This window comes from Clavelina lepadiformis, chromosome 7 (assembly GCF_947623445.1).
Source record: "Clavelina lepadiformis chromosome 7, kaClaLepa1.1, whole genome shotgun sequence".
In the NCBI taxonomy this organism is placed as follows: domain Eukaryota; kingdom Metazoa; phylum Chordata; class Ascidiacea; order Aplousobranchia; family Clavelinidae; genus Clavelina; species Clavelina lepadiformis.
Window position 1 is genome coordinate 20,263,601 of NC_135246.1, and position 14,084 is coordinate 20,277,684.

The following is a 14,084-nucleotide window of genomic DNA, read 5'->3' on the forward strand; positions in this document are numbered from 1 at the left end:
CCTTTTGCCATTTTCCCTTTGTCGTTGTCGACCGACAAATTTTTTGTGTATATCTTACGTATCGCATGCCTACTAATTACTAACCTTTTCCTTGCTACGTCGCCTTGTCTTGCAATTGTATCTTTACCAATTTCTGTCACATAGCATGCTCACCTTCCCGCGCATGACCTGAGTTGTTCAAATAATTACCCTCAAACCTCTAGTTTCTATACAGATTTGCCGTCATTACCGTCGCCGTCATTACCAACGACTGGAAACAATGTTCGACCTCGTTCCACAGATTAGTTGCGAGACAAAAATCTTCACAATGATAGGAGCCACAGCTGCTGTCCAGGCAACCGACTTGCTACGGTTTTTCCTCCACCTGAGAAACACAACGCCAGTTGGAACCCAGGCTTACGAACAGTTCAAAAGTTATCTGAAACACCGAGTGATGTGTGAGACACCCACCAACTGGTAGCAGAGGGTGGTTGCAAAACGGCAAAACTGCAAAACTGTAATTACTCTGTTATCTGTACATAATCATTGTGTTATTTTTGTGCTACCCGCGTAATCAGGATGTTAGTTTTTAATTGCCAATTTTTTTTTGCCTTCCGTAGCGGGGGAGGAATGTAGTGGCTTGGGAGCCACATCCAATACCATTATACCAATTGTGGAAACATATGCGCCATTTAAACATTGTTCATTGATAAACCTACAGCTAGCATTTAATATTTGCAATGCAGATGCAATTCGGCTGCAGTCACAACTTTACAAACTGCAATCGTTATGCAATATTTGGAAACTTGCACTAAATAACTTTATGTGAAAGCGCCGTTTAGTACGTTACCAGGTGATTTCATAACATCCGAGTTTTAACTGTAAATAATTCCCATTTGCCAACGCTTTGCTTTTATCGTTCACACATTCTGAAATGTGCGTGTATTTTGTGTTGAATATTTCCGTTCACAAGCGCTCTACGCTGTTATAAGCTAAAACGTCTGTGCGTGTAGGCGCCCAGACAGAGAGATACCGAATCGTACGAACGTATTACGTCAGTCGTGTTAGAATGTAATTTGTTAGACTTGTTTTAATTGGTGAATGCTAAGTTTGTGCTTGTGTCATAATAATCGGAACCTATACAGTTCCTACAATAAAGGATTGTTTCTGATAAACTATATCTGTGAATCGTAATAGCTTTCGGCTAGTAACAGTAGTAACACGTTAAGGTTAGAGATTTCTAACCGCACGCAACCTCGGAGTCAGATCATTAATTCGGCAGTTAAATTAAGTCCGAATAACAATAGTTAAGACAAGCAGTACCTCTGCAATTGAAGCACGCCAACTGTTAGATTAATTCCCAGGCTAGAAAACAACTCTAACTATGCTGCATTCTGATTGGTTCACATAGGTTTTTTAAAGCACTACGTCAGCCGTCCAACAAAATCATAGAGATCTTAGTTTTAAGCGTTTGGCGCCTCCTTAAGTCGTGCAAACCTCAATTCGAGAATAAAAATCATGATACCAGTTACAGGCTGCAAGCAGTTTCCTGTTCGATCAATTTAAATAAAAAATCTTAGTTCAACAAGTTCTATTTTTGTGGCCATTTTTGATCGCTGAAGATATTAATATTATTTTGCCACACATTTAACATCAAAGATTTGTTTTTATTTTTTAAACGAAGTGCAAAGAAATTGCAGCAAAAATGACAGTGGCGGCCACTGGGGGCAGCATAACCACTCCTCTACGTCTCACAGTTCTTCTCATATCAATGAGGCAATCGTAAATACTTGAAATAAAACAATAAAAAGTGATACATCGAGCAGTAGCAACCGAGTTCTTGCCTAATAACACGCACAGCTACGTTGTCCAACTGCGGCGACCGGAGCAAAGTAAAAGTGAGAAAAGTAACGGCATAATGCAGTTGACAAACTTCCACATAATGACATGAAGCAAAGTTATCAATGTTCCAAACATCGACAGGATATAAAAAATACTTCAAAATGGGACGTATTTGTTGCCCAAGATGAAGCTGACATCAATGCGCTAATTCCTCGGCGACGACCCTCAACACCACTCCTCTGGTCCCTCGCTTGACGTGGACGTTCAAAACTTGGTCGCGCTTCATAGCATTCATCACATCACTTGTGGTCAGTATTTGACTTCCATTGATGGACATTATGACATCACCATCTTGAACACCAGCACTGCACATAAATACGTGGAATGTTAATGCCAAGCAAATTACTCAGCAGAGTTAAGAAGAGTCACACGAGTATTGACCAAATAAGGAGTTAAAGATAGAGAGCATGACTCACAGATAAGCTGGAGAGTCGGGTTGGACTCGATGGACGTAAACTCCTTCGTTGATGTCTGGAAAATTTGGGTTCCGAGATCGCAGCTGCATTGCGATGTCTGGAGTTAGAGAAAGCATCGTGATCCCAATCCAACGTCTCTTGGGGCTGACTCTACTCGTGTAGCCGCTTGCTGCAAAACATCAACATAACAAGACCTTCATTACAGAGTTCCTTTGACTTGTCGTCAACAGCACAGTGATGAAAAGGAGCTCACCACTTCGGAGTTGCTGCAGGAACTCTTGAACATAATCAACAGGAATGGCAAATCCAATGCCAGCAGAAGCCATCATGGTGTTTATTCCAATCACCTGCCCATCAAGGTTTACCAGAGGTCCTCCTGAGTTTCCAACCTTCACAAAATATCTGATGAACATTAGCGTCACCATTCATCTTTTGCCCATATTTGGAGAGTTGGGAACAGCAAGCAAGGTGAATATATTTTAGGGTCGCTTACATTGATAGTAGCATCAGTCTGAATGTATTCCATATCTCGCTTCTCTCCATGTTGCAATCCCAACTCCTTTCCAGCTCGACACATATTGCTGACTATACCGGCCGTCACAGTGTTCTTCAAAGCCAGTGGGCTGCCAATGGCCACTACCCACTCACCAGGTCTCAAGTCTTTGGTTGTTCCAAGTTCAATTCGTGGCAGGTTCGACTGAACATTTTACAAATAGTTAATCAATCGGTGAACTTTGTGCTATAATGAGAGCATTTTGTCTGGGAATGATTTTTGTTGGCTTGGCATAGCAGTGGCTAGAGCACCTGGCTCGTAAAAATTTGAACCAGGTTTGACTCCCGGTTGTCATACCCTTGAGCAAGGTGTTTGCTCTAGTTCAGTGGTCCTGGTAAAGAGATCCACAAATTCGAGCAATACCACATAAAAATTTAAAACGTCAGATGAACATGTACGTGTCTACTGGAAAATGTATAAAGACAAGACAAGTTACCGACGCTTCAACGATGAGGAATCATTGCCAAGTTTAAATCATGTAAAGACTTTCCTCAGTCTGAGGATAAAGATTAAGAAACAAAACCACACAGATTGCTTCATATGTAATGGAAACCTCGAACAATGTTTGTGTTTTGAGAACTTACACCATTAATTTTCACAGCTGCAATATCTCGGGACTCGTCGATACCAACAACACGACCTTGAAACTCTCGACCATCTGGCAGTTTAACCTGCAAAGATCAGAATCTGTATCAGAATAACTGCTTTTATTTAAGTCAAGGGAGAACTTTTCCTATTAACTGTAAAATAATCTAAGCTTTGTAATGTCAACATGCCCTAAACAGGCTTCAGACGCGTATCACTATTCCCAATAAACACATGGTTCTGCGTGTCACAACTTACATTCAGATTTGATTGGTTGCCGACAACATGTGCATTTGTTATAATAAGTCCAGTTGAATCCACAATGAAACCAGAGCCATTTGCAATTGGTACTGCTTGCTGTATAAATGGGATTCTATAACACAAAGAAAGCCTTAAATAAAAAGAAACGATAAATATCAGTTTAATGCCAGTCAAGTGGGACATGGTATGACGTCATAATTGGAAAAGGTTGACGTCATTGAAAATGTGTTTTGTAAATGCAGTGGACCCTAAAATGTTGCACAAATTTTCAGAAGTTAGTCAAATGTGTTTTCAATAAATTAAAGAAATTTTTGAACTTTGGAGCAAGTAGCAAAAATTCTACTGTAAGGACAACAATGATAAGTCTAACGAAAATGATAAAATATATAGAACTTGCTTCTGAAGTCTTTCAATGTACACAACAGCCGGCCCAGCCACTTCCACAACATCTGCCACAAAATTGAAAGCTTTTCTTCGGTTTCCAATATTTCCCCTGTTGCCAGATCCTCGAAATGGTGACTTCGGGTCAAGTTCTGCTGCAAGTGTTTGCGAATGACGACACTTCAGTGCATCAAATGTGATGTATCCGGCAGCAAATCCACACGCTGGAACTAACAAATTAAAAATTCTTTCATTTTTTCTTTTACTCTTCGATGAATTGTCTCTGTTACTTCCATGGTGGAAGGAAACAACTGCAAGATTTCCACGACAAAAGTTCTGGGAAAGAGAAGTGCCATTGTTTCTCATAAATCCACGGACTGTCTTTGAAAGAAGAGAGCGGGTACTTCTCCCCACCGACATATATCTTTATTTCGTCAATAAGTTTACGCGGAACTAACTAATTAACAAGTCAAACAACCGTCAATGATCACTTCTTTCAAACATAACAAGAAATTTTTACTATCTACACCAGGGGTGTCAAACTCAATCGCACCAGGGGCCAAAACTCAAAACTTATTTAACGCCGCGGGCCGGTCAAGGATAAAACTTGATTGAACATTTCGTGACAAGAAACATGAGTTGGAACGGGCAGCGAAACAACACCAAATTTTTGATGTTTTTGACGATTTTTGACTGGGCTATTTTTGATTATTCTTCTCTTACATCGGTATGTTTCATTTTTCTCTTTGCAAAAGCATTAAAGAATTAACAAACAATAAAGAAAAAAGCAGCCCAGATTACCAGCGTTGGAATAAATCGATTTATTCTGTCGTATTGTGGGGCAACTGCTGTGCTGCTGTAGGCCTATTTTACGATTTGTTATAATCTTGTTTCTTGCTTAAAAAAAGTAAGTTTTACTATACAATGATCTCGCGGGCCAGAAATAGTTCAATGTATAAAATAACATTGCGGGCCAAGTTTTAATGTAAAGCGGGCCGGATGTGGCCCGCGGGCCGGGAGTTTGACACGTATGATCTACACAATAGTAATTAGACTGTTTTAATATAAATACTACAAGGTGGTTCATCTGCTGGCAACACTGATATAAAAAGGTTCCAAGTCTCACTTTTCATTGGACTAAGGCGTGGGTTATATTTTTTATATTTATCTGCTAGACCTTAAATAAACATGATTGTTCATGCGTTTCCATTCTCCAATTTTTCATTTGTTGTGGTGACTTATTAATTAATTATTATCAATGACTGCTAAATAAGAACAAATGATATTACTATTACTTGCAGTTGTTTATGAAAACGTAAGATGTGCTGTTTTATATAGTTTCATTTGTTTACAATCATGTTTTTGTGCATCTGATGGCTCCAATGTCATGCTCTCACTTAGGTCACAGAAACAGGATCTTGGTGTTTTCTGGTTTGCTTTAGTTACGTTGAATTTTAACAACAACAAATTCTGGACTTGGGAGACGTGCTAGCCTTCGATCGTTGTAGCAACACTGTAGTTTACATAATTGCACGTTTTTAACAATCAGGGCTTTGCTGATTTTTCATGTTTGTTGATTATTTGAGCGTTCTTCTTGTTTGATCGATCTACAAGAGGATAGCACCATACTTTTCGCTCCCCACAATCAGTGGCGAAAAACAACTATATAATACAGTTGACAAAAGCATAAACTTCTCCACAAAAATAAGGAAATAAAGTGTGGAAGTGATAGAGAATGATTTGCCTTATATCTTATCGTATTCTTATTTGACTATAACTCTTGACTGTCCGACTGGAAAATACGGCAGTTTTTCATAAGAAATCGTGGGCACAAATTTTGGAGAGATGATATGCACTGAAGCCTCAACCCTTTGCTTATTTATTATATATTGGCGTTCAAACAAGTAACTTTTTTGGTTATTTATAATATTTTGGCGTTCAAACAAGTAACTTTTTGTTTATTTGTAATAAATCGACGTGAAGAGAAAAAAATCTTTCATTAGGCCTATGGGCTGACAGGATTTTATGGAAAATTATATAGAATTCAATCATTTTATTTTTCGATGGTGGAAGCACAGTGGGGACAAAAAAATCAAGCCAGTTGTTAATAATTGCTCGAAACAACTAGCACGGCCACAAAACCTATACATAATAATATAAAGTATAATTATACTTATATATAATTAGTAAATAATTAGTTGAATCCATAAAACATAAGTCGAAAAATTAAGCAGACGAGCAGGTTGTGTGTTCAAGCAACTGATGAATGAAAATTGCTTCAATGCTGTACATCAGTGAATTTGAGTGTATGGCATCATCCCGGCTATGGGAATTAATTAGCTCTAGTTTTAGATTACTTAAGGTAGGGTTTGGAAAAAATATTTAGTTAAAAATAGGCATATAGCTTTTATCTATTGGTCTGTTTTATTTCGCAGGCTACCCTAACTGCCATTTAGATTAATATTGTATTTTTTTGCAGATTGTTGCTGAACTTTGTTTACACAAAAAATATGTCACCAACAGATACCTATCACCACTCACCAATGTAGTCTGCCAGGTTTACACAGTTTACAATGCTACATTATGACATCATAATTCATTCGCTACCATTCACTCTATGAGTCGCTTTCCTGACTACATGTGTACTATGAAGTACTTCAGTAATTCTGCATCAATCAACCAAATATTTCATTTTTCGCTGCGCGGTGGATCGAATAATCAAGGCCGTTGTTGCCAACACGCACTGGGAAAAACGAACGGGAAAAAGTGAAAAATCTGAAAAGGCTTAGAACGTACTTAAAAGTAATTAAGATAGTAATAACACAGGACAGTACTTGTATTTACGTTAACAAAAAATTATCCATAAAATAAAATTGATTTTGTCCTTTTTATAAAGTTCCTTGTCCTAACGTTACAATACGGGTATTCCCCCAAGCAATTGCAGGAACAATGGGAAATGGTAATCTTGTATTGTTTATTTTTTTGCATTGCGACAATTTTAAAATAAAACTCAGCATTTCGAAAACAACTCGTGACTCGTATTGTATTGTTTATTTTTCGACATTAATAATACAATACAAAAAAATAAACAATGCAAGATTACCATTTCCCGTTGTTCCAGTAGTTGCTTGGGGAAATCTTTTTTGAGTTTTGCTCCTTCCTGGAGAAATGTTTATACTTTATTCGATCATGGGCGGAAAAACTGTAGGGTACGTGAGTAGCATGTCCTCCCAATGCGTATGCTTGGGGGCGAAAAAGTTAGTCGTATAAGCAATTGTTGTTGGTTGTAGCTAAATGTTGCAACCTTTTGGAGTGCTTCGGTTGGTATTGAGTTACATTAGTAGATTGACAAAGGCCCAAATAGAATGTTTATACTATATGAGTAATATTAATGAGCTACTTTGGGCATAAACCAATAGTTAATATACAAAGGTTTTTTGTTAGCACAAGAAGACACATCACAAAGAATTAAATATAAGAGCGACATAAAACGAAGCTGTAAACGTTTGACAGGAAATTGTTTGCAGGCACTATACAGAAGCCATATGTTATGGCATGTGTTCTGGAAAATATATTTCTTGCAAGAAAATGCAAACGTATAGTTACTGAAGTCACATAATTTTATTCAATATTTTGTTTCACTGTTGATTTGTAATTCTTCATCTTTATCTACGTCATAGCCCTTTAATATCTGACTTGGGAGTTGGAACAGATTGAAGTTCAATTTCGTTGCAACTGTCATTTACAGAAAAGATCACCTTTGCTCAAAGCTGCACCATGCACATACTGACATATTAGCAAATTGCAAGTACCGGTAGAAATGTTATTGAGGGGACCATTTACTATTACTAGCCTATGCTGGATTGCTTGGCTACTACATTCAGATATTAGGCCTGTAGACCTACTCTGCATGTAGGCTACTATGCTCCAGAGTACCCCTGTAGTAGAAAGTGTGCATGGCAGCTACACAGTGCACACACGACATTTATCAACATGCACACCAAATTTTTTGTCTTGCTGTTTCATAATAAAAAGATAGAAACCCTGGTTTATTAATTTTATTTATAATTTATTAAATTAATAATAATTAATTTATATTAAGTTTAAACAAAGAATTGAGGCTTTGGTGCACGCTTTCATGCCAAAATTTACATGTTTGATTTATCATCGAAATCTGCCCTGATATCCTTCCGAGACTATGTAGCAACTCGGTAGCGTACAGCCCAGTATTTCGAGTGCTGGCCCCAAAATAAATGCAGGCTTGTGTAACGTGTATTGGTATGATATTTGTTTATTTTATGCAAATTTTGAATTGTTTCCGCTTACATATTTCCAATTGGTGCAAACAGGCACTGAAGTTCCAACTTTGATTATTGTGCAGCTTGTCTTGCAAAGTTATGCACACACTCGAGATCAAGTAGTATGCACACATTTTAAATGTTGGATAATTTTTCCGCAATTTTATGTTAATTGTTATCAGCCTTTATATTATCTAGCATGAAAATATTTTATCAAAGCTGGAAATATTTGAGTCCAAGTGCAAAGAATTATGTTTGGGGTGAAAATGAAAACCTCCTTAGAGCGATAACTTGCAGGATATTGTTTGAGAAAAAAGTAGCTAACACTCTTCATACTAACTTTTGTTGGAGGCGATCTTATTCCAGTGATGATAAAAGCAGAGGAAGTTTTTATGGCAAGCTGAAAGCCCCCTTATGTGCTGGTCTTATAGCATCTTCTTTGACGATAAGCGTTCTGAAAGATAATCTGTCAGCTTACGCAGCAAACCCAACACAATTTGATCGATCATTTGCTACAGGTGGGTGCCTACTACCGTGGGTGAAATTACATCTGAATTGAAGCTGACTGCTAAGCAGTGACAGGCTTTGTCTGCTCATCATTGAAGGGTCTGTTTTGGTCCATTCAGTATTTCTAGGTTTAATAGTTTTTATGATCGAATGTTATATCTCGGCAAATTCTACTTTTAGGTGGTGGTTTCACAGGTACCAGGTACATCGGCATCACCATGCTGCCTGTGACCGGGGAAATATCTGCCGCTCTCCGATCAACTTATCCTCAACTTCAGCATTGCTCTGGTGGAGTTTTAGTTCATGGTGTGCAGCACAACTCCCCAGCTCACCTGTAAGCTTTTCATTTCGCATCATTGGTTTTTTTCTACGTACTTGTGATGTCATAGAACTAATTATTTATAAAGCGCAACAAGGGTCCTTCCAATAATGTGAGTGCAATGGTGTGGTTATGTGCAGATGTGGGAGCTTCAGTTGGACATGTCGGCACATAGCTGTACATAACTCCCAATACATAGGCACATTTAGGTGGGCAGTGAGTGCTTTGAAAGTATCGTCAACAATGGTGCCGCTACTTGGCTTACAAAGTATTAAATATTATGGCTTACAACTTAACTGCTTACAAAATATTTGCAGAGCTGGGTTACAAGTGGGGGATGTCATACTAAAAATTAACGGAGAAATCGTGCAAAGTGTTGATGAAGTGAAGAGAGCAATTGCTCGCAACAAAATTCTAGAAATGGAAGTTTACAGGAATGGAGAAGTTATGTCGGTAAAGGTTTACACAGAAGTGTCCGTGCATTGATGTTTGTACTGATTTAATCCAGAAAAAAGTCGTAGCGAATTGTATTTTTGATTCAGCGTCTTACTCGTTTCAATTATCGACCCAATGTTGAAAAACGTTGAGATGAAGTCTATATTTGAATGTTCGACTTCTTGCTTTGTTCCATTGATAAACGCCAATTGATTTGTCTTTATGCTTAAACTTGTCATTGCAATTGTCTTTTTTTACTGGAATATCTTGGTTTAAATACAGTGCTTACCACAATGGCTAATCCACTGTCATTATAGACATGTCATTTATTTGAATGTTTCGTAGGAATCTCTATTTTTAAGTATCCTCAGTTTTTGATAGATTTTTAGCTGAACATGTTCTGTATATTCTGAAGTAAATGCGTGCGGTATGACCATGAACTCGTACTGTTGTTGTCGTTTCATTTTTTGTGCAATTTTCATTTTTGTCCCGGGACCATGCAAACATTCATGATCCATATTTTATTATATGTTTAGATGTTTTCATTGAAAATCAGTTGGTGTCCTGGTTGACGTCATGCAGTCTTCAAATTTTACTCGACGTATTTTATTCAGTTAATAAAAGCGTCACAAAAACGTGGAGTTCCTCACCGTGAACCGCTACTCCCTTTCGAAGGAGCATTATTCTTCTACTGTCGCGTCTCACGAGTCCTTTGTTTCGCCGGTTGTTCTAGAAGTTGCTTGTTTTTCGTGTCTGCGCCGGCATGTCATTGCAGTCCTAAGATCTGGTTGCAACCAGTTTATACCAGCGTGGTTGACGTCTTGATCGATGACGTCAACTTGGAGCTGTTTATTCTTCGCTCGCACGGGTTTTTCTTCTTTGCACAGCAGGGCACCAACCGTTGCTGCCAATCTGCGAAGGAACCGACGATGCAAAGGACGTTGCAGACCAGGTTGGCGTCATAAATGTAGTTGATTATGATGAAAGAAGCGGAGTGAAACAAGCTCATAGTCAGGATGAAAGCGAGAGCATCGGCGGAAATACAAAGCGCGGTGGTGACCAGGGATCGCTTCACAAGATTCACGAGTAGTTTGTCAGATGGCCTTAAAGGAAAGAACAAAATATTGCGCTTGAGAATTTATGTTCGCTTAAAATCACGTTCTGGGGTAAGACAGGCACAAATCAACATGAATATACATGACATGACAGAAACGATCAAGAATCCTCGCCGAGTTTAAGGAACAAGACAATGGTGGCTCAGTTTAATAACTTGACGTCGGTTATCAAATATCTTCTTCCATTCACCAACAAATTTCTAACAATTGTTTACGCTGTCTGTTAAATACTCATTTTTTTATTGAACATACATTGAATCGTTGACAAATCTTGCGTGACGTTTCAACGGGAAGACAAAAAGTCCAAGAAGTGTGAGTTGCATCGCCACCGATCCGCTGAACAGAACAATGAAAGGAACCCGATTCTCTGACGTCTCCACGCAGCCCACCTCACTGCCTTCAAATGTCCACAAGGTGGCGGTAAGGGCCATTCCTGGAATACAAGAAAACAAAATGTTAGTTTTGGTTATCCATGGTTGGCCATAGCGGGGCCTCGTGCACTCATCCAAGCAATGAAATCGTTTGAATCAGTTTAACCGAGCACACCACTTTCACAGAATTGAATGGCTGCTCCCATTCATGAGGGACATAGCCCACGAAGCCATATAAAGCGACAGAGTCCGTACCTGCGACCATCATGACAAAAAAAACTGGCAAGATTGTTGAGCTGAGCACTGTGAGCAACTTGCTGTACATCTGGGCGAGGGTGGGGCTTTTATAACAAGCTCTCTGTCGCAGCCAGAGAAAGGTATAAAGACTCGTGATTCCGGCCGCGTAGAAGATGAAGGAAAAACACTAATGAAGTAAAATTAATTCAATGCTAGCAATTTAAAGTCATTTAAGTGGTTGCAGTTCTCCAACCACTCGTTCCTCAACCGCGCTTTAACAGCAAATCCTTTAACTTCACGTCCACAGCGAGCTCCATTTGCATCTTACCTGCATCACTTTGCACGTTAAACTCGACACATCCTTGGTGTACATTGTCGGATGGTCACTTAAGCAGTTCAGGAAAGCGAAGACGGCGGCTATTAAGCTCAAGTTGTCCAGCCAAGGCGACGAGCTTCCTGGAAAGAGTCGTTCATTGAAGCACAAGCTCACAATAAGAGAACACATTTCATTTCGAGACGATTTTAAGCGTTTTTTGAGGCGTAAAAGCGCAAAATGCTGCGTTCACTAAATTTTGAGCGAGGTGGGCAGAGGCAGAAAATTTAGACCAAGCCCCTTGGACGCAATTTTAAATTCGCCAGCAGGCCCTTCCACTTTGAAAATGGTTCAGTTGATGTCTGGCGCGTGAAAGTTGGAAAGTGAAGCGTTGTCGCGTTAAATACACTTTCAGGTCATTGAATATTAGTTGGATAAGTTTTACGCAAGAATAACGCCAGTGTGATGTCATAATGAACTCATATTCATCAATTTAAACGACCAAGAAAGTCGTTGAATGATGACTTCTTAAAAATATGACGTAGTAACACCTTTCCATCTCACCTTTCAGCTTTCTGCCACGCGTTGACTCACTCTTACGTAACAATGTCTCTTTCTTTTTTCGCTTGTGTGTTCGATAGCGGTGGTAGGCGAGCGCGATGATGACATACAAGGATACCGTGGAAAGGAACAAACCGATGACGTAGAAAGAGATTTTATCCTTCTCTGTAATGCCGACGTCATCGATGACATCACTCGACTCAGATTTGGTTAAGGCGACTGGAAGAGAAAACATTTTCTTTGTGACCAGATGCTTGGGAAGTCATTTTCCGCCAGCGGTTGTTGACGTCACGTTTACAGCATGCGTGTGAATATTTGCTATTGTAGATATTTGCGTCAAGGCATCTTTATCAGTGGAAAAGCACTGACACCATTCCATGGCGCGCGTTTTAATTGACGCTTTGTTTCAGGTGCACCTGGAGCAAAGTCCGCCCAGGTGTGGAGAAAAGAATTTCGAAAGTGAAGCTCACCTGTGCTTGTTGTGGTGAGCTGGAATCGATGAGAAATGTTGAACCGCTGCATCGTCGTCAGCAAGATCCTTTCTTCCAACCTCGTCTAATGTTTCCAGATTATAACTTAATGTTTAGCAATATACGGTAAAAGCTGCTCTCAACTCTAGGAAGTAAACTTGGCTAAAAATATCAAGCTTTCGATAAGTGGTCGTTGCGGTCCACTTCACTACCTTTGGTTTATCTGCCAGTTGATGGCGCCGCCACCTACCCGTGATAATTACATCTCATAGTTCCGACATTACACGATATTATTGAGACATTCAATAAAGTGACATCTCCTAATTTCGAGGTTGGAATTATGCCGGTACTACGATTAACGATTAATTCATCCGGTTCCATTAACAACTTCCCTAGCCTTGAGTCGACAACACTTCTCACCAAATGCAGGCTAGAAACTTCTTCTAGAAATCTAGAAGAAACTAAGTTAGTTCTTAAAAGAGACTTACAACGCAACAGATGAGCCGTCTTGTGTTTAGAATCCGCTCAAGTTTTTTGAAATTTCTGCATTTTCCTTAAAATCTAATGGTTCTGTAAATAATTCGTTGGTGATTTCACTGAATGATAGAACTTTCACTGAACTTTTTATCTGCCACAAGGCCACAACTAGCTGTAGCCTACTTATACCTAAAAATTTATAAACTTTAATCTATCGGCTGCCCATATTTGTAGATTTACAGTAATAGATAAAAGTGTACACCATCCCAGCTCACAGCGCTAGTTCTTGTACGATAAAGCCCGAGAAGACGACACAGTTCGCCGTTTATATATAGCGCCTGTGTTGTGCCAAATAGTTAACAATAATTAACCTGGGCGACTCACCAAGCAAATAAAACAGAAGTCGTGGTGAGGCGCAGTGTCACGTGAGCATCTCCACTTCGGGCCGCTTTCCATGAGATTGCTCCCTGGATCTTTAATAATATATGGGCCAATAAATCAAGAGACATTAAAGCGGTAAGATAGCTGAGCAAACTACCGTATGTACCAAGCATGTTTACTTGGTAGTGTGTGAGCTACTTGGACAAACCTATCACCTGATGTTTAGATGTGCCCGGAATAATTCATGTTCTCTGTGATAAAGGCGATGTGGAAACACCAGCAAGCTCACTTGGAAAGGGAAATGCAACTTGAACTTATGCTGCATTGCTTGGGTTTCCTTGCATTTGATACATTATTCAAACAAACTTTCCGAAAGTGCAGTTTGCTCAATTACGTTTGTTTCAATGCGCACTCGAACATGCTGAGTGCGACCTATTCAAACGTTATGCGGTGAAAGTTGAAGCCCAAAGCTGCAACAAAAAGCAACGAGTAGACCAAGGAGTACAACTATTTATCCCAATCG

The 14,084-nt window shown here is 39.3% G+C and overlaps 3 protein-coding genes across 3 annotated transcripts; 1 reads left to right on the forward strand and 2 right to left on the reverse strand.

The window, feature by feature from the left end:
* Positions 1 to 1,625: 1,625 nt before the first annotated feature.
* On the reverse strand, positions 1,626 to 6,583 carry LOC143465868 (serine protease HTRA1-like). Its single transcript, XM_076964383.1, has 7 exons — positions 4,094 to 6,583; positions 3,694 to 3,808; positions 3,435 to 3,521; positions 2,791 to 2,994; positions 2,551 to 2,686; positions 2,298 to 2,466; positions 1,626 to 2,186 (listed from the first exon to the last, which is right to left on the reverse strand). The coding sequence occupies exons 1-7, from the start codon at positions 4,495 to 4,497 to the stop codon at positions 2,018 to 2,020; spliced, it is 1,284 nt and encodes a 427-aa protein (XP_076820498.1). The 5' UTR covers positions 4,498 to 6,583; the 3' UTR covers positions 1,626 to 2,017.
* A 693-nt stretch (positions 6,584 to 7,276) lies between these two features.
* Positions 7,277 to 10,231, forward strand: LOC143465836 (serine protease HTRA2, mitochondrial-like). Its single transcript, XM_076964334.1, has 3 exons — positions 7,277 to 8,893; positions 9,063 to 9,216; positions 9,519 to 10,231. Exons 1-3 carry the CDS (start codon positions 8,575 to 8,577, stop codon positions 9,685 to 9,687), a joined length of 642 nt encoding a protein of 213 aa, XP_076820449.1. The 5' UTR covers positions 7,277 to 8,574; the 3' UTR covers positions 9,688 to 10,231.
* A 6-nt stretch (positions 10,232 to 10,237) lies between these two features.
* Positions 10,238 to 13,524, reverse strand: LOC143465835 (uncharacterized). The gene is made up of 6 exons (XM_076964333.1): positions 12,704 to 13,524; positions 12,237 to 12,452; positions 11,688 to 11,815; positions 11,378 to 11,546; positions 11,004 to 11,184; positions 10,238 to 10,739 (listed from the first exon to the last, which is right to left on the reverse strand). Exons 1-6 carry the CDS (start codon positions 12,753 to 12,755, stop codon positions 10,436 to 10,438), a joined length of 1,050 nt encoding a protein of 349 aa, XP_076820448.1. The 5' UTR covers positions 12,756 to 13,524; the 3' UTR covers positions 10,238 to 10,435.
* Positions 13,525 to 14,084: the final 560 nt, after the last annotated feature.